Source organism: Mobula hypostoma, chromosome X1, assembly GCF_963921235.1.
Source record: "Mobula hypostoma chromosome X1, sMobHyp1.1, whole genome shotgun sequence".
NCBI lineage: Eukaryota > Metazoa > Chordata > Chondrichthyes > Myliobatiformes > Myliobatidae > Mobula > Mobula hypostoma.
Window position 1 is genome coordinate 13,319,731 of NC_086128.1, and position 18,363 is coordinate 13,338,093.

At 40.5% G+C, this 18,363-nt stretch overlaps 1 protein-coding gene across 1 annotated transcript in view; it reads right to left on the reverse strand.

Annotated features, from left to right (window-relative positions):
• Positions 1-201: 201 nt before the first annotated feature.
• LOC134340642 (uncharacterized) overlaps positions 202-18,363 on the reverse strand; it is a 44,141-nt gene continuing 25,979 nt past the window's right edge. Inside the window, exons 7-15 of the mRNA XM_063038091.1 lie at positions 17,929-18,019; positions 16,422-16,549; positions 14,461-14,548; positions 12,501-12,622; positions 5,968-6,063; positions 5,442-5,588; positions 4,414-4,867; positions 2,037-2,236; positions 202-1,534 (exon numbers count right to left, since the gene is read on the reverse strand). Coding sequence (XP_062894161.1) covers positions 1,433-1,534; positions 2,037-2,236; positions 4,414-4,867; positions 5,442-5,588; positions 5,968-6,063; positions 12,501-12,622; positions 14,461-14,548; positions 16,422-16,549; positions 17,929-18,019 — 1,428 coding nt within the window. The 3' untranslated portion in view covers positions 202-1,432. The remainder of the gene's footprint in view (positions 1,535-2,036; positions 2,237-4,413; positions 4,868-5,441; positions 5,589-5,967; positions 6,064-12,500; positions 12,623-14,460; positions 14,549-16,421; positions 16,550-17,928; positions 18,020-18,363) is intronic.

Sequence of the window (18,363 nt, forward strand, 5' to 3'; positions counted from 1 at the left end):
CAATAATAGAGAAAATGTGCATTGCCCACCTCAACTGTTGGTATTGCAATTGAGGCTGCTTAAGTCAGGAAAATCAGGAATCAAATCTAGGCCCTACAAATGATCATTTCTGGGTAATTATTTTCCTCAAACAGTAAATAGACACCACTGTAAGGAAGAGTCAAAAGGAAAAGACAAGATTGGAATGGTTTAGAAATCATTTAAAACTCAAAATAGTCAAGTGAAAATTTATTTTAACTTTCAAAACTGCATAAATTACAAGACAAAAGAACTTAACTTGTGCCCAAATACAACAGATATAGTCAAGATTTAAGCATATATTGGTTATAAAGTGTAAACAATAGTTTTACTGACATTCAGGGCACCAAGCCACTGGCTCATCAGTAACTAGTTAATAGGAATTTTGTCAGAAATATTAAAACTCAACCCTGGCACACAAAAGCTCCACTCAATGGGGAAGTGTGCAAAGATAACATCTGAATAGTATAATGCCATACTTACATATTAAGTACAAGTCAATATGATGCTGAGTAGTTTTCAGACACACCAAATGATGGAGGAGACTGAGGATGGATGTTGTATTTTTAAATTTGCAAACATATTTTGGTGGTGTCGCAAGATTTACAAATAGACTTTGGCTACCTTCACTGTTGAACACTCCTGGTTGAATCTGAATCAAATGAGTCACTGGATTTGGGAAACTACTTTTAAACAGGTTATTTTACACTTGGCTAACAATTCAGTTTAAACTGGATACATTACTGCACCATGGCATTGTTAGAAAATAAACTGTTGTCCTTGTACTTAAGAAGCAGTCATATGTACCAATATATGCTCTGCATTCTCTAGTTTAAATAGGCATTGCATTCCCTTAACTTTGTGGCAGTCGCCAAGCTCCTGCAATCAGTTTATAGGGAAATTTCAGTTAACTGGTGTAACTCAAGGTTGTGAAACTGCAGGAGTCCTTTAATAATAAAACTGGTAGCTCCAAAAGGATTGTAGTTGCATGCATCATAATGTCTTGTTCATATCAGAGATAACAGGAAACACACCACAACTTATTAATCAAGTGGTCACAGTGTGTTAGTGTATTGTCAGGTACACTGAAATTTAGACAATTTCCACATTGCTGAAAGACGTTGTTTACAATAGTAGGTAGAAGTGTTACGTTGCCCGGATGCTTGTGCGAATCAGGCAGTGTATTGAATTGATTAATCACTAAGTGCTTACTTGTACAAATGAGACAGCATATGTAGAGAAAGATTTATGTAAATAAAGTATGGTCTTTGTGTTTTAGTGTGGAACACTGAAAATTGCTCTCCAACTGGCAATGTAACCAAAGTTCAAAGGGCATCATTTTACTGCAATTAAACTTGTTTCCTCACTGGAATTAGAACAATAAAACAGAAAATTCCAAACTTCATAAATGCATCTACAGGGCAGGGCTTCCTTGCTCCTCCTGAACAGACAGTAGACATTCCTTGACAGACTCCTGGCTGGTTATGCGGGGAGGTAGCTCAATTGGGACAAAGTGCTGTGAAGCAGAAATATATATAAAAAAATTACAATCCAAGATTTAGAAGCTTCTAGGCTGAATTTCAGGGTTGCAAATTTGTAAAGTTACAAACCAAAAAAAATGGAAAGCAGCTGCTTCCCACAGTTACAATTTCATTACATCTGGGTTCAAGTAATGGAAACTTCTGCAAAGTTCTCTAAAATTTAAAGATGAAATGCAATTAAAGTGGTGGCAATGTGCTTACTTCATGCAAATTGGCTTCAGCCAATTTGAAGATTAACTTGGAGTCTGACTTTTGAGTGTCTTCCCTACGATTTGCACCTCACTTTGTGTAAGCCATGCATTGCTTCATTGTTTACATGTATTTAGGTCGATTTGTAATGTTGTTGTATACAAGCAGGCCACTAATCTAGATCTGGCATGTTGTAAACCATGAATGGGTCAAGGAATATTGACCCATTTCTTTCCTTACACTGGGGATAGGACAATATTTTTTTTGTTGGTTGCCAGTATTACTCACCATAACTTCTTGCTGCTCAAGTATTTTGGCCACAGGGTTGGTGCAGCTTCTTTCTTTCCTCCCATCAAGTGACAGATTGACATGAGGAAAGTAGCAGGCAACCTCTTCATCCAAAAGAGCCTCCTGAAAATGCTTCCGGCACCCAGAATGGATCTCACCAAACCTCTGTTTCATGTCAGTCAAGTACAGGCTACTTCTCTCTGAAGGTCAGAATGGACAGGTTTTAAAATTCACAGTGCAGCTTCAGTAGTATTCTACTGGAGTCTTTTGGTGACAATATATCCAAGTCAAACATAATTTACTCTCTCCAAGAGTTCTCTAATCAACACTTGCCTTTACGCTTTCCAAAAGTGGAATGAGTAACTATTTCTAAATTGCATTCAACAGGTTTCACAATTCACAAGTATGGGATTAAACAACAGTTATTCATTGATTCACGATCAGGGTAGAAGGTGGAAGTGTTACGGGTTGGAAACTCCACTCCAGGACTCAACCTAGGCCAACACTGGGTGTATTTTAGCTATTCCTCTTCTGTTACACATTGTGCCAAATCACCACTGTATACACAAACAACAGGAATTCTGCAAATGCTGGAAATTCAAGCAACACACATCAAAGTTGCTGGTGAACGCAGCAGGCCAAGCAGCATCTATAGGAAGAGGCGCAGTCGACGTTTCAGGCCGAGACCCTTCGTCAGGACTAACTGAAGGAAGAGTGAGTAAGGGATTTGAAAGCTGGAGGGGGAGGGGGAGATGCAAAATGATAGGAGAAGACAGGAGGGGGAGGGATAGAGCCGAGAGCTGGACAGGTGATTGGCAAAAGGGGATACGAGAGGATCATGGGACAGGAGGTCCGGGAAGAAAGACAGGCGGGGGGGGGGGGTGACCCAGAGGATGGGCAAGAGGTATATTCAGAGGGACAGAGGGAGAAAAAGGAGAGTGAGAGAAAGAATGTGTGCATAAAAATAAGTAACAGATGGGGTACGAGGGGGAGGTGGGGCCTTAGCGGAAGTTAGAGAAGTCAATGTTCATGCCATCAGGTTGGAGGCTACCCAGACGGAATATAAGGTGTTGTTCCTCCAACCTGATGGCATGAACATTGACTTCTCTAACTTCCGCTAAGGCCCCACCTCCTCCTCGTACCCCATCTGTTACTCATTTTTATGCACACATTCTTTCTCTCACTCTCCTTTTTCTCCCTCTGTCCCTCTGAATATACCTCTTGCCCATCCTCTGGGTCACCCCCCCCCCGCCTGTCTTTCTTCCCGGACCTCCTGTCCCATGATCCTCTCGTATCCCCTTTTGCCTATCACCTGTCCAGCTCTCGGCTCTATCCCTCCCCCTCCTGTCTTCTCCTATCATTTTGCATCTCCCCCTCCCCCTCCAGCTTTCAAATCCCTTACTCACTCTTCCTTCAGTTAGTCCTGACGAAGGGTCTCGGCCTGAAACGTCGACTGCGCCTCTTCCTATAGATGCTGCTTGGCCTGCTGCGTTCACCAGCAACTTTGATGTGTGTCACCACTGTATACACAAGTCTTTCATTGATGTATTTTCAGACATGGACAATGACATACAATAAAATGCTATACAAGTGCCAGACCTTTCTTTTCTAAAAGAAAGTTTTTTTCCCTGTACTGTATTAATTCCAGTCACCTGCAGGGATTTTTTTTTTTACTCCTCCTGTGCTGAGAATGACTATCCCTAATTTTTGCTGTATGCTTTTAATTCAGTGATCAAACAAAGATTCAAATCACATAGAGGTGCCGTGCATTTTAGTTCAAATTGGAGATTGTAAATCCTGGCAAAATGATGGATTTTACAGAGTGATTTATTCAATACCATGTAGAACTCAAAGTCATTTTGCAATTCTAATAGTTATTCACAGAATTGAAACATTCTCACTAGCTTTATAACCAACTAATAAATAAAAGGACGGAGTTTTAACAGCATAAGCCATTTCATTTAAATTCTAATTTTAAAAGGATATGGAAGGCAGGTGTAGAAAGAAAAGGGGAATAGATCTAATCAATGAAGGCACATAAGGCCATAAATAAGGAGGCCGCTGTCTATCTTAACGCCATAGCAATTCCCAAGCTCTCAATATATCAGAATATTGCTTCAGACACCCATCCTTCTAAAAAAGTGTCACAATATAAATAAACAAAGATAGGTAGCCAGTTGGATGTTGACCTGGAGCCATACAGGCGTGTGCCAATCTGAAAATTTAACAATGGAAATTAACCTTAATTAACAGTAATTACCATTCTGTGGTTTTTACAAAGGGACATGCCAGATTGAACATAGCTACACTTCTGGAGAAGATTCCACTTTAATAGAACTGTAAAACAGTTCTGCACCTTAACATACAAGTAGCTCACCTGTGTTGCTACTACAGGAGGGAGATTGGCGTTTCAATCCTTGGGCAGTTGGGAGCAAGTCTGCAGAGTTGTAGCTGACAGATGTGGGTAATGTGCCCATCACATTCAAAGGGTGTTCAGTGGAAGGAAGCAAGATCTCAGACTGCTGCTTGATAGTACAAAACTCACTTGCAGCTCCAGAAACAGCATTAATCTTTTCTGAGTCGTGCACCACTGTAGGTTTTTGACTGGAAGTCGGTTCTGTATTGCCGGATGGTGGAACACATCCTTCAGCTTCTTGCTGATTGGAGGCAGTGGCAATGGGACTAGGTTTCAAGATGGCACCAGACAGTTTGGGACATCCTTCTGACAGGAAGGGTACACTTGCATCACACCTGCTTTCTGCAAGTGTCTCTTCAATTATCTTCACCTCCTGAATCTCTTTCCGTAGAAGCTGAGCAAGGAGCTCAATTTTCTATAAAATCAAAATATATCATAACAGTGAGGGCTTGGAGAAAGTAGAACCAAGTGACACAGAAAATCAGTTCCCCTGCTCAGTAAACACATTGCTTCTCACAGTGAGAAGTAAAGATTAGAATTAGCAGCTGAAAACTGAGCAGCTCTTCAACCTGTACATTTGGCCAGAGAACAGTAGACAGGGAAAGAAGCTCAGTACATGAAAAAAAAGATGGGGGGTGGGGGGGGGGGGAGAAGAGAGAGACAGAGAGAAAAAACAAAAAAAATCTCTCCCACTCAGAACTTTAAATTAAGCTAACAAATGCAATGGTAGAATAAATTAGCCTAATTTGCTGTTTTCATTTGTTCAAAGCTCTTTTTTTAAAAAAAAGAAAGGAGCAAGAATGTGGTAGGTTAAAAGGGGCTGAATTTTGCCTCAAGTCTCCCACTAGCCCTGTCTCAATACAAAATTACTGGGGAAAGAAGAAAGTTAACAAAGTACTTATAATACCCAAGGGATGCCAAGTCAACATCACTGGTAGCAATATTTTTAATCAGGTTTAAATTATGTCATTAAACACTGGTTCTTGTACCTTCAGCTTTTCCAGCTTTAGGTCCACAAGTGCTGGACTCTCCTGAGACTTTGGTCCTTCTTGTTCTTGCTTCAGGCTTGGTGTCTCTGGTACTTTCTCTTTATTTCCATCCTCAGGATCATTGAAAAGACAAATTACTACCTGATCCTAAAGTAGAGAAATGACAAATCTATTATACAGTGCAAAATCATCACACTAATTCTCTGAAAAGATGAACCTCTGTCTATTGAAAAATAAATTATCAACATGATCGCACATCTGGTTTGAAGTGATTATTTAGTTCAATATTTAACTATATCATTCAACAACTTTGCACCTTGAAGGGGAGAGCTTACAATGGTGCTTTACAGAGGGAGAGAAAAAAAGATGGATCCAAGCCACAATGCCAGTATTATGATGGGTAACTGAAAGATTGGTAAAAAAAATGTTCAGAACAACTGTTTCAAACGCCAACTCCCCTCCCACACCTCCACCGAGTTATAATATGGTACATCGTTGAATTGAAATCTAGGTATCAGTCACTTGCCATTGGATCCTTTTCATTGTCTGATGCAGTCCTGTTAGTATCCTTGCCTTTAACAGAGCAAACATCTGACCATTTCACATATTTGTAATTTGCAACCTGTAAGAATGAAATGGAGCTATGTTAACAAAAGATTTGTATTACATTTCTCAATGCCTATGAATGAAAGTGTAACTAGAAATTCGAGATCTCAAATTCTCAATCCATTCTTACAAGAAAAGGAAGCATGCATAAAGATCAGGTAGCGAGAATTGTAAAATAAGATCTATTGGTATATGAACTGAAATTGGAACTTGCCAATCATGCCATTAAATGAGAAATCATTCTGAGAAATGAGAAGTAAGAGGAGCAATAACTTTAAACCAGCAAATGGCCACTTCTAAAGATCTGATGACAAATGAAGTACACATGTAAGAATTCTTTATTAAATCGATGAGACCCCATTGTCACTAAATGCCCATTAATTCAGTGGGCATACTAAAGAGGGAAAAATTATGCTCTCATTTTAATTAACACAGATGTCAAATGACCATAAAGCCATGAGACATAGGAGCAAAATTAGGCTATTCGGCCCATGAGTCTTCTCCACCATTTCATCTTGGCTGATCTATTTTCCTTCTCAACCCTATTCTCCTGCCTTCTCCCTGGAACCTTTCACACCCTGACTAATCAAGAATCTCTCAGCTTCCTCCCTAAATGCACCCAATAACCTAGCCTCCAGTCGCCTGTGACAATGAATTCCATGATTTATCACCTTTTTGGCTAAAGAAATTCCTCCTCATCTCAATTCTAAATGGACATCCCTCTATTCTGAGGCTGTGCCCCCTGGACCTAGACTCCCCCATTATAGGAAACATTCTCTCCACATCCACCCTATCTAGGCCTTTCAACATTTGGAAGGTTTCAATAAGATCCCCCCCTCATTCTTTCACATTCTAGCGTTTAAAGACCCAAAGCATCAAATGCTTCTCATATGAAAACCCTTTCATTCCTGGAATCATTTTCACAAACCTCCTCTGAACCCTCTCAATGTCAGCACATCCTTTCTGCTCACAATACTCCAAGCGAGGCCTTACCAGTGCCTTAAAAAGCCTCAGAATTACATTCTTGCTTTTATATTTTAGTCCTCTCAAAATGAATGCATTTGCCTTTCTCACCAAAGACTCAACCTACAAATTAACCTTTAGGGAATCATGCACGAGGACAAGTCCCTTTGCACCTCAGATTTTTGAATTTTCTCCTCATTCTGAAAATAGTCAATAATTTTATTCCTTTTACCAAAGTGCATGACCATACACCTCCTGACACTGTATTCCATCTGCCACTTCTTTGCCCATTCTCCTAACCTTTCCAAGTCCTTCTGTAGCCTCTCTGCTCCTTCAACACTACTTGCCCCTCCACCTATCTTTGTACTGTCCGCAAACTTGGCCACAAAGCCATCAATTCTGTCACTAAAATCATTGACATATAATGTAAAAAGCAGTCCCAACACTGACCTTGTGGAATAATTCTAACAGATTGGTCAGGCAAAACATCCCCATTAGAAAACCATGCTGACTTTGGCCTATTTTATTATGTGCCTTCAAATACTCCGAAAACACATTGAATTTAAGTGAATTGACTTTTATTTCTTCCATCCTTCACATACACGAGGAGTAAAAATCTTTTATGTTATGTCTCCGTCTAAATGTGCAACTTATAGTAATTCATAATAAATAGTATGTACAACAGGACAGTCAATATAGCATAGAAATACAATGTATCAGTGTGAATTAATCAGTCTGATGGCCTGATGGAAAAAGCTTCTCCTGGAGCCTGTTGGTCCAGGCTTTTATGCTGCGGTACCGTTTCCTGGATGGTAGCAGCTGGAACAGTTTGTGGTTGGGTGACTAGGGACCCTAATGATCCTTCGAGCCCTTTTTACACACCTGTCTCTGTAAATGTCCTGAGTAGTGGGAAGTTCACGTCTAGAGATGGGCTGGGCACCACTCTCTGCAGAATCCTGTGATTAAGGGAAGTACAGTTCCCATACCAGGCAGTCATGCAGCCAGTCAGGATGCTCTCAATTGTGCCCCTGTAAAAAGTCTTTAGGATTTGGGGGCCCACACCAAACTTCCTCAACCGTCTGAGGTGAAAGAGGCGCTGTTGTGCCTTTTTCACCACACAGCTGGTGTGTACAGACCCCGTGAGATCCTTGGTAATGTGCATGCTGAGGAACTTAAAGCTGTTCACCCTCCCAACCCCAGATCCATTGATGTCAATAGGGGTTAGCCCATCTCCATTCCTCCTGTAATCCACAACCAGCTCCTTTGTTTTTGCAACACTGGGGGAGAGGTTGTTTTCTTGACACCACTGTGTCAGGGTGATGACTTCTCTGTAGGCTTCCTCGTTATTATTTGAGACAAGACCTATCAATGTAGTATCGTCAGCAAATTTAATTAACAGATTGGAGCTGTGGGTGGCGACATAGTCATGGGTATACAGGGAGTAAATGAGGGGTTCAGCACACAGCCCTGAGGGGCTCCTGTGTTGAGTATCAGAGCGACAGAGATGAGGGAGCCCACTCTTACCACCTGCCAGCGATCTGACAGGAAGTCCAGGATCCAGATGCACAGAGCAAGGTGAATGCAGAGGTCTCTGAGCTTCCTGTTGAGCCTGGAGGGAAGTATGGTGTTGAATGCTGAACTGTAGTCCAAGAACAGCATTCTCACATAAGCATCCTTCTTCTCCAGATGTGCAAGGACGGTGTGTAGAGCTGTGGCTATTGTGCTATCTGTTGAGGCTATTGAGTCATCTGTTATCAGTTGTGTTGGTAAGTGAATTGCTAGAGACTTAACAATCGACTTCAACATCTTTCCAACCACTGAGGTCAGGCTAACTGGTCTAAAATTTCCTTTCTTCTGCCTCCCTCTCTTCTTGAAAAGTGAAGTGACATTTGCAATTTTCCAGTCCTCTGGAACTATGCCAGAATCTATTTATTCTTTAAAGATCATTACTAATGCCTCCACACTCTTTTCAGCTACCTCTTTCAGAACCCCGGGGTGGAGTCCATCTGGTCCGGGTGACTTACCTACCTTCAGACCTTTCAGCTTCCCAAGTACCTTCTCAGTAGTAATAGCAACAACACTCACCTGCCCCCTGACACTCTTAAACTTCTGGCATACTGCTAGTATCTTCCACAGTGAAGACTGACGCAAAATACTTATTCAGTTCATCCACCATTCCCTTGTCCCCATTACTACTTCTCCAGCGTCATTTTCCAGTGGTCTAACATTTCACCTTTTTCTTTTACTCTTTATATATCTAAAGAAACTTTTGGTATCCTCTTTGATAGTATTGATTAGCTTACCTTTGTATTTCATCTTCCCCACTCCCCATACGGCTTTTTTATTGCCTTCTGTTGGTTTTTAGGATTTTCCCAATCCCCTAACTTCCCCACTATGTTTTGCTCTATTATATACTCTCCCTTTTGCTTTTATGTTGGCTTTATGTTGTCAGCCAGGTTGCATCATCCTGTTGTTAGAATACTACTGCACTACTTTTTTGGGATGCATCTTTCCTGCACCTTCTGAATTGCTCTTAAAAATAGCTCTGCTGTCATCCCTGTTAATGTCCCTTTCCAATTAACTTTGGCCAGCTCCTCTCTCATGCCTCTGTAATTCCCTTTATGCCATTGTAATACTGATACATCTGACTTTACCTCCTCCATCTCAAACTGCAGGGTGAATTCTATCATATTATGATCATTGTTCCCTGTAGGGGTTCATTTACCTTAATTAACCTCCCTAATCAAATCTGATTAATTACAAAATACCCAATCCAGAACAGCTGATTTCCTAGTGGGCTCAAACACAAGCTGCTATAAAAGCCAACTTATAGGCATTCTACAAATTCTCTCTCTTGGGACCCAAAATCAGCATCAACCTGATTTTTCCAATCTACCTACATATTGAAATTCCCTATGACTATCATAACATTGCCCTTTTGTCATGCGTTTTCTGTCACCTGTTGTAATTTGTAGCCCACGTCCTGGCTGCTGTTCAGAGGTTTGTATACAACTCCCACCAGAATCTTTTTACCCTTGCAATTTCTTAACTCTACCCACAAGAGTTCTACATCTTCAAATCCTATGCCAACCTCTTTAAGGATTTGATTTCATTTTTTACCATTAGAGTTTCACCACCACCTCTGCGTACCTGCCTGTTCTTTCAATACAATGTATATCCTTGGATGTTAAGTTCCAAACTATAATCTTCTTTTAGCCACAACTCAGTGATGCCCAGAACGTCATACCTGCCAATCTCTAACTGTACTACAATATCATCCACTTTATTCCTTATACTGTGTGCATTTAAATATAACACCTTCAGTCCTGTATCCGTCACTCTTTCTGGTTTTGTCCCCCTTTTTTACATTGCAACTCATCACATTGACTGCAATTTTTCCCTACCATCTGCCTGTCCTTCCTGACAGTCTCCCTACACACTGCATCTACTTGTATACCAACTGCCCCATCCTCAGCCTTATCACTCCAGTTCCCATCCCACTGTCAAATTACTTTAAACCCTCTACAACAGCTCTAGCAAACTTGCCTGCAAGGATATTGGTCCCCCTTGGGTTCATGCATAACCCATCCACAGGGGTAATCAGTACTGGCTGCTCATTTCCTTTCCCACTCCTGACAAAGTCACCCATTTTCCTGCCTCATACAGCTTGGGGGTAATCACCTCCCTGTAGCTTCTATCTATTAACTCCTCAGTTTCCATTATGAGCTGAAGGTCATCGAGCTGCAGCTCCAGTTCCTTAACACGCTCTCTGAGGAGCTGCACCTCAGTGCACCTGGTGCAGATGTGGTTATCCGGGAAGCTGAAGGTCTCCCAGAATTCCCACGTCTCACACAAAGACCACAACACAGCCCCGGAGCCATCCTTATGGCACTAAATACGCACTAACAGACAAAACATGCCATACAAAGTACAGTAAACTCTTAATATGGCATTTTCAGGCTCGAGTGGTGCCGGACCAGCAGATCTTCTGGATTTTTGGATGCTACTTTATTAATAGTTCAATACAATTTTAATTTTAAAAAAATTTACAAGTAACACTTCAGTGAACCCTGCAAGTGGAAGAGCAACTAACATAACCAGGTGAGATAGCGTGTGTGGGGGAACTGGCACCCAAGTTGTAATTGCAAGTGTCTTCTGGTGTGCCAGATGCCGAATTGTCATCCTTTCTGAATGGCAGGATTGTGGATTATCGGAGTTTTACAGCAGAACATGACCTTCTATTTTATCTCAAACAGATTCCTTTTATCATTCTTCAATCACCATTTTTAAGGATTTCAAATGCTTGCTGCTGTATTGTTCTATACTTCCGGTATCACCCCTAATACCATACAGTGCAATTCACAGCAGGATGGTCACTATTTAGGGGCTATGGGCAGGTAGGTTAGGAATATTAAAAAACAGATTGAATGAGTATGGATACAATAATATGATCTGCTCCTTCCCCTGGAGTATCAAGCAACTTAGAAAGCTTGCAAGTAACCAACACTAGGGTAAGAGGCAAGGGTAGATTATTTTCAACGTCAATTTCAATTGAGAGGTGCAAAACATGCACATCATATCCTTGAAGTTACACATTAATTTTCAGGCTCAGTCCCAATGAATAAGTTAATAATCAAAGAGGAAGTAGCTAATAATTTAGGAAAGTTCAATATATTCAACAAATTTGCTCAAAATCTTTGAGGATGTAACATGGAGGTTTCGAGGGGAACCTGTGGTTTCCAAAAAGCTTTTGACAAGGTGTCACTTAAGACGCTGGTGCATAAATTAAAAGCCCGGTGAAGGAAGAAGCATGTTAGAATGAACTGAAAGGTGGCAGTCTCATAGAAAACAGTCAGAATAACTGGGTCCTATTCAGACTGGAAGGAGGTAACTAGCAGCGTACTGCAGGGATCAGATTCTGGTCCACAATTGTTCACCATTTACAATATTCACCTGGAGGAAGGAACAGTATGCAAAGTTTCCAAATTTGCCAATGATATGAAAATAAGTGGAAGTGCACATTGTGACTCTGCAACGGATATAGATGGATTGAGTGACTGGGGAAAAGACTGGCAAATGAAGTTTAATGTGGGGAAGAGCGAGATTGTGCATATTGGTAAGGGAAATCGAAAGGCTAATTATGTATGGAAAGAGACTAAAAGTGGGTGAAGTTCACAAGGATCTAGGTGTTCTAGTGTATCAATCACAAACATTTAGAGGGCAGGTCTAACAAGTAGATAAATATTTGATGCATCATGTAATAGAAGGGTGTGGAGAACTAGCACAGAGCGGAGGCCAGTGTAGATCAGCTATGATCATATTGAATGGTGGACAGGCTTATTCCTGCTCCTATTTTTGTGTGTGCTAACTTCCACAACAAGCACTTTTCTCAGTTATTATTTTCTTGCACCATGTCTTACTACCTTGTTATTTTCATTTTGAGGAAACCAATTAACAACCAGTTAAAACCAAACCCCAACGTATACTGACCACACTGGAGGGGGGAGCAGGTGTGTGGCTCGATTGCCATAGCTTTTCAGATGGAGTGCGAGTACTGCTCGAGGGATAGTTAGATGGCCGTGACACATTTTCAGGTGATTGCATGCCCAGAGCTGAAAGAGAAGTTTTCATACTGTTAGCATCACCATTGCCTTGCAAAACAAGAGTGACAATACAAAAAGGCAGCACAATGTTTTGCCTTGGTTGACAGTTTTAAACTAACATAAAGGACAATGATATCTCTAACTAATCAATTATCTTTGGTGAAAAGACTGAACAATCTCAGTCAAAGCCAACTCCACTTCTGTATTTATTTGCTATGAGTTTCACTGTTGAATTGAATAATTTGAATTGACTATTACTTTCATCCTTCATATACATGAGTAAAAATCTTTACGTTACATCTCTGTCTAAATATGCAATGTGTGATTTATAGTAATTTATAATAAATAGTATGTACAACATGACAGTCAATATAACATAGAAATGCAGTTGTGTCAGCATTAATTAAGCAGTCTGATGGCCTGGGGGAAGAAGCTGTCCCGGAGCCTGTTGGTCCTGGCTTTTATGCTACAGTACCGTTTCCTGGATGGTAGCAGCAGGAACAGTTTGTGGTTGGGGTGACTCGGGTCCCCAATGATCATTCGGGCCCTTTTTACACACCTGTCTTGAATCATGGGAAGTTCACATCTACAGATGTGCTGGGCTGTCTGCACCACTCTTGCAGAGTCCTGCGATTAAGGGAGGTACAGCTCCCATACCAGGCAGTGATGCAGCCAGTCAGGATGCTCTCAATTGCGTCCCTGTAGAAAGTTCTTAGGATCTGGAGGCCCATACCAAACTTCTTCAGCCGTCTGAGGTGAAAGAGGTGCAGCTGTGCCCTTTTCACCACACAGCTGGTGTGTACAGACCACGAGGTCCTCGGAGATGTGGATGCCGAGGACCTTGAAGCTGCTTACTCTCTCAACCCCAGATCCATTGATGTCAGTAGGGGTTAGCCTGTCTCCATTCCTCCTGCAATGTACAACCAGCTCCTTTGTTTTTGCAACATTGAGGGAGAGGTTGTTTTCTTGACACCAGTGTCAGGATGATGACGATTTCTCTGTAGGCTGCCTCATTATTATAAAGCCCCAACCCTTGCTGTAAAGAAACTTCTCATACTCCATTTCAAATACATTTTAAATAAACCTAGCTCTCTGTCAGCACCTCTCGACTCTGTATTGCCTGATAGTTACATGCTGCTTGCTTGACCCCATTTTCTCTGCCACAAATGTCATCATGTAACCACTGGCTTTACTCTCACTTCCTGCCCTTTCTCTCAGGCTCAACACCCTTTGCAACTTTTGTCCAATTTGTTCCCAAGCCAAGATTCCACCTCTCAAAGATATTTTGTTTCTGCTCTCATCCATGCTTTTATTATCTTCAAACATAACTAGTGTAATGGGTTCCTGGCTCACTTTCAATAAGCTTCTTTTATCAATATTCAAAATGATTTTTAGGATGTCTAGTACATAGGACACCAGTTGAAACTGAACAATGCAGAACTTTTGCATACAAAGCTCCACTGCTGCATTCCAGCTTGCACCAACTCTCATGTGAGAGTTGATACTTTGAACCTTTACGTATTTTTCAAATAGTTGCATTACCAATGTATAACCAGAAGACATGGATTCAACCATCGTTTACTGAGCAATTGTGGGCAAATAAAATGAAAAAGAAACCAGCACTGGCCTGATCACTTGGCTCCTGATATTCAGATTAGAACAGCTCGTGGGTCAGATCGGTTGTCCTGCCTAGTTGCTGTTAAAATGCTGCTTGTGGAAGCTTGATACACACAAATTGTCTGCTATACATCTCAATGTCAAAACAGTGACTAGACTTTATCATGAAGTACTCTGGGACATCTCAAAGTTGAGCAACCTATTAAGACACAACAGTTTTTTTCACCTACTTCTGGTATTTGGTTTCAAAGTACAGGAAGCTCCAGCAGAAATCAACATGGGAGTGGCACAGCTAGAAGACTCACTAGCTCCTTCCATCTGAGGAGAGGTGAAGAAAGTGTTATGCAGTTCTTAGATCATGGAAGTGGATTGAAAGGGACGAGGAAACAAAGGCCACATTATGAAACTGGACAATTTTAATGAGTAAAAGACTTACTGATCTTGCTGACATAGCTGAGATTAATATAAATTTATTTCTCCATTCTGAATTTTTTCCAACTTGGAATCCAATAATTGCAGGATGTCTAAATTAAAAGCTTATTCTTTGCTCAAACTGACACACTAGATTGAAGTTGAAGGCAGAGTACAAGGTTAATGGTGGGATTCTTAGTAGCGTGAAGCCGATGTCCACAGATCCTTCAAAGCTGCCACGCAAATTGATAGGGTTGTTAAGGCGACGTATGATGTGCTGGCTTTCATTAGTCAGGATATTGAGCTCAACAGCTGTGAGGTAATGTTGCAGCTCTATAAAACTCTGGTTAAACCACACTTGGAGTATTGTGTTCAGTTTTTGGAAGGACATGGAAGCTTCAAAGAGGATGCAGAGATTTACCAGGACACCTCCTGCATTAGAGAACATGTCTTATGAAGAAATAGCAAGCAGGAACTTTTCTCTTTGGAGTGAAGAAAGATGAGAGATGACTTGATAGATGTGTGCAAGATGATAAGAGGCATAGATAGAGTGGATATTCAGCACCTTTTACTCAGGGTGGAAATGGCTAATATGAGAAGGCACAATTTAAAGGTGTTTGGAGGAAAGTAGGGGAGGGGGGGTGATGTTGAAGATAGAATTAAAAAAAAAACGTGTAAAATGTTAAAAAAATAGTAACTGCATGGGACACACTGCCAGGGGTGGTGGTAGAGGCAGATACATTAGGAGGAATATAGTCACATGGATGAAAGAAAAGTGGAGGGCTATGTGGGAGGGATGTTTTAGATTGGCTTTGGAGCTCAACACAACATTGTGGGCTGAAGGGGCTGTTCTGTACTGTACTGGTACCATCAAAACCATCAAAGATCACAATAAAAGCACCGAAGATTGTAGCAAAAAAAAAATACTGGTGGAGGAACTCTGGAGCGAAATGGACAGTCACATTTTGGGTTAAGACTGTTTATCTGGAACGAGATCAGAGGGGAGAACTGAATTGAAATTTGTCAGTTAAAGACATTGATAGATTATTGTTGATTATCATTGATAGAGTTTACAATAAATTTTACTTCCTAAATATTGTTTGAACATTTAAGACAATTGTATTCCACATTCTGAAATCTACACTCCATAGGTAGTCCCTGCATTCTTTAGTTTCCACTTTGTATTAATGCTTTACAGCAGGTCAGTTTAGTTCTTCTGTATCCTAAAACAAATCAGAAACAGGAAGCCAGAAATCAATTTCCTCTTCACTTTGACTATTGTTGGGATACCTTGCAGTCATTATTTACCACCACATAGCATCAGCCATAAAAGCTAAACAAATAGTCACTAGATGTAAAGAATGCAGAAAATCAAATTTTGAATTTAATTGATACAATCGACACATTAAGTTAGCAAGTAGGAAAACAAATATTGTGGTACAGATTTCTTCACCCCATAAAACACATCAAGAGCAGGTCAAGAAATTTGAATTTCTGAGGTAAATGTGCAAACTTGGTGGCTCAGTAGTATAGATAAGAGAGGAAATACTCTTTTCCATTAAACACATCCCCAGTAGTTGACCAGGATTGGGTCTAACAGGATAGCTACTTCCAATAAAGAACATTATCCTGTAATTAACTTGATCACGATATTCCCATATTTTGACAGCTGGGGTTGGAAGAAAGGAAGAAAATTAAAGAGATTTATAACTCACAAGAGCAAAAAATATCAAGTTGCTTAGTGCTGTTATCCATAGACATTTAAAAGACTTTTACAAACCAAGTTGGAGTCTGGGCCATTAGGTTTATGTCTGGCTAATTTCTTTGATGATAAATGATGTCTACTGCTCATTGGGTTGTACAGTTTCAATGGTTGAAGAATTCTGTTTGGAGAACTTATTTCAGAAGCTGAAACAGAAAGTAAATGGAACGTTGTTAAATTGTTTTCATGATTAAAAAATGCACTGTCATGGTACTTTGTGAACATATTGAAATCTGCTGTTTCCTTAATCAGATCTTGAATAAAACCAAGTATACAGATGTGGAATAAAAATACAACAGCTCCATCAGTGAAAGTTGCGGGGGGTGGTGTGGGGGGAAAAAGGAGTCTGCAGCAGAAGGTGATTCTATGTTATTGCCATTTGGAATTATCATCTGCAGTGAAGACAAAAAATAAATGAAAATGTGAAGCTGGTGGCCTAATTCATACCTTGCCCAGTCACAAGATGAAAACACGCTTCTTTTTATAGGAATGGCATGTGGGTGGGGAAGGAAGGGGCTTCCAGAAGTACCCCAAAAAGAATAAAACGAACCTCTGTTCATCTGTCCATTAGGTACTTTGCCACTGTACATTTGATTCCGTAATCAAATCTGATACAATGACATCCAAGGATGTGAGAATGATCTAATGCAAATTATCCAACATCCAACTTCTCTGGCAGACTTGAGCACCTGGTTGGTCTCAAATTGCTTTCTCTCCCCACTAGCTGGATGCATTGCAGGAAGTAGGTAGCAATGGAATTAGAGTAACACTTGCATTTAGGACAATTACAGGTCCAGATTCCCTACTGGTGCATGGTTTTTCTGTTACACAGGTCTCCATACCCAGGCTGCTTACTGACCTGTAGCACCAGATTCCAAAATGTAGCATAACAAGTCCAATGTCAGTTTATCTTGCCAGTATGGGTGTCATCAGTGGACTACAGTGCTAGCAACAGAAGGAGCAAGTGGAAAAAGATGTTCTACGCTAAACTCATTGACGTGGAAGTCATTCCTAGAATTAGGTTATAACATGGCAGTTCCAAAACTAAAAGCTGTATAGTTCTTGGTATCTCCTTTGCAATTATGGTTTAATATGGAATAGTGGTTGAGTAATGTCTGTTTCTTGATTGCATCGGATAGCAATGTCAAACTGAAATTGATAATTTTAGATGTAGTAACAGTACTTCCTGGAACAACAAAAGCTACGAAGAGAAATCTCGGTGATCTGCATGAACAGTAGAGCAGGACGTGATGGTATTATTAGCAATGCAAGGAAACAAATTAAAAATACAAACTATGTTTTAAAAACGTCATTGAGTTTGTTACACCAGTTTATTTCATTGCACAGGTGGACAAGTCTAGACTATGGACTAAATGAGAGAAGAAAGGATGAGGCTCTGGACAAAACCATGCATATATGGGATGAGAAAAGGGATGGAAAATCACTACCACAACTCTCTTCCCATTCCCTACATCCTGTATGAGGTTTTACATGTGGATTAAAGCAATTATGAACAGCAGCTTACCCTTGGTATCCAGTTTAGCAATACAGGAAGCACGACCCGAGGAAAATGGAAGAGCAGGGCGATTACAAGGCATATATGATGATCTCCCCATCTGCAAGTAAAAATTAAACAAGGTTGAATAGGTTAGGCTTATTATCTTCTGGAATTCAGAGGAGCAAAATGAAACTTAATTGAAACACACAAAAGATCCTGTGGTGGATGTGGAGCATATGTTTCCTTTTTGGAGAACTTAGAACTCAGAGTCACTACTTCAAAATAAGTAGTCACCCACAAAGGTAGAAATGACAAATTATTTTCCTTATGGAAGGTTGATGCCTTTGGAACTCTCTTCCTCAAAAGAGTGGTGGAAACAGTATTTGGATATTTTTAAGGGAATGGTAGATAGATACTGAATAAGGAGGGTGAAAAATTATTGGAGGTAGATGACCGCACATA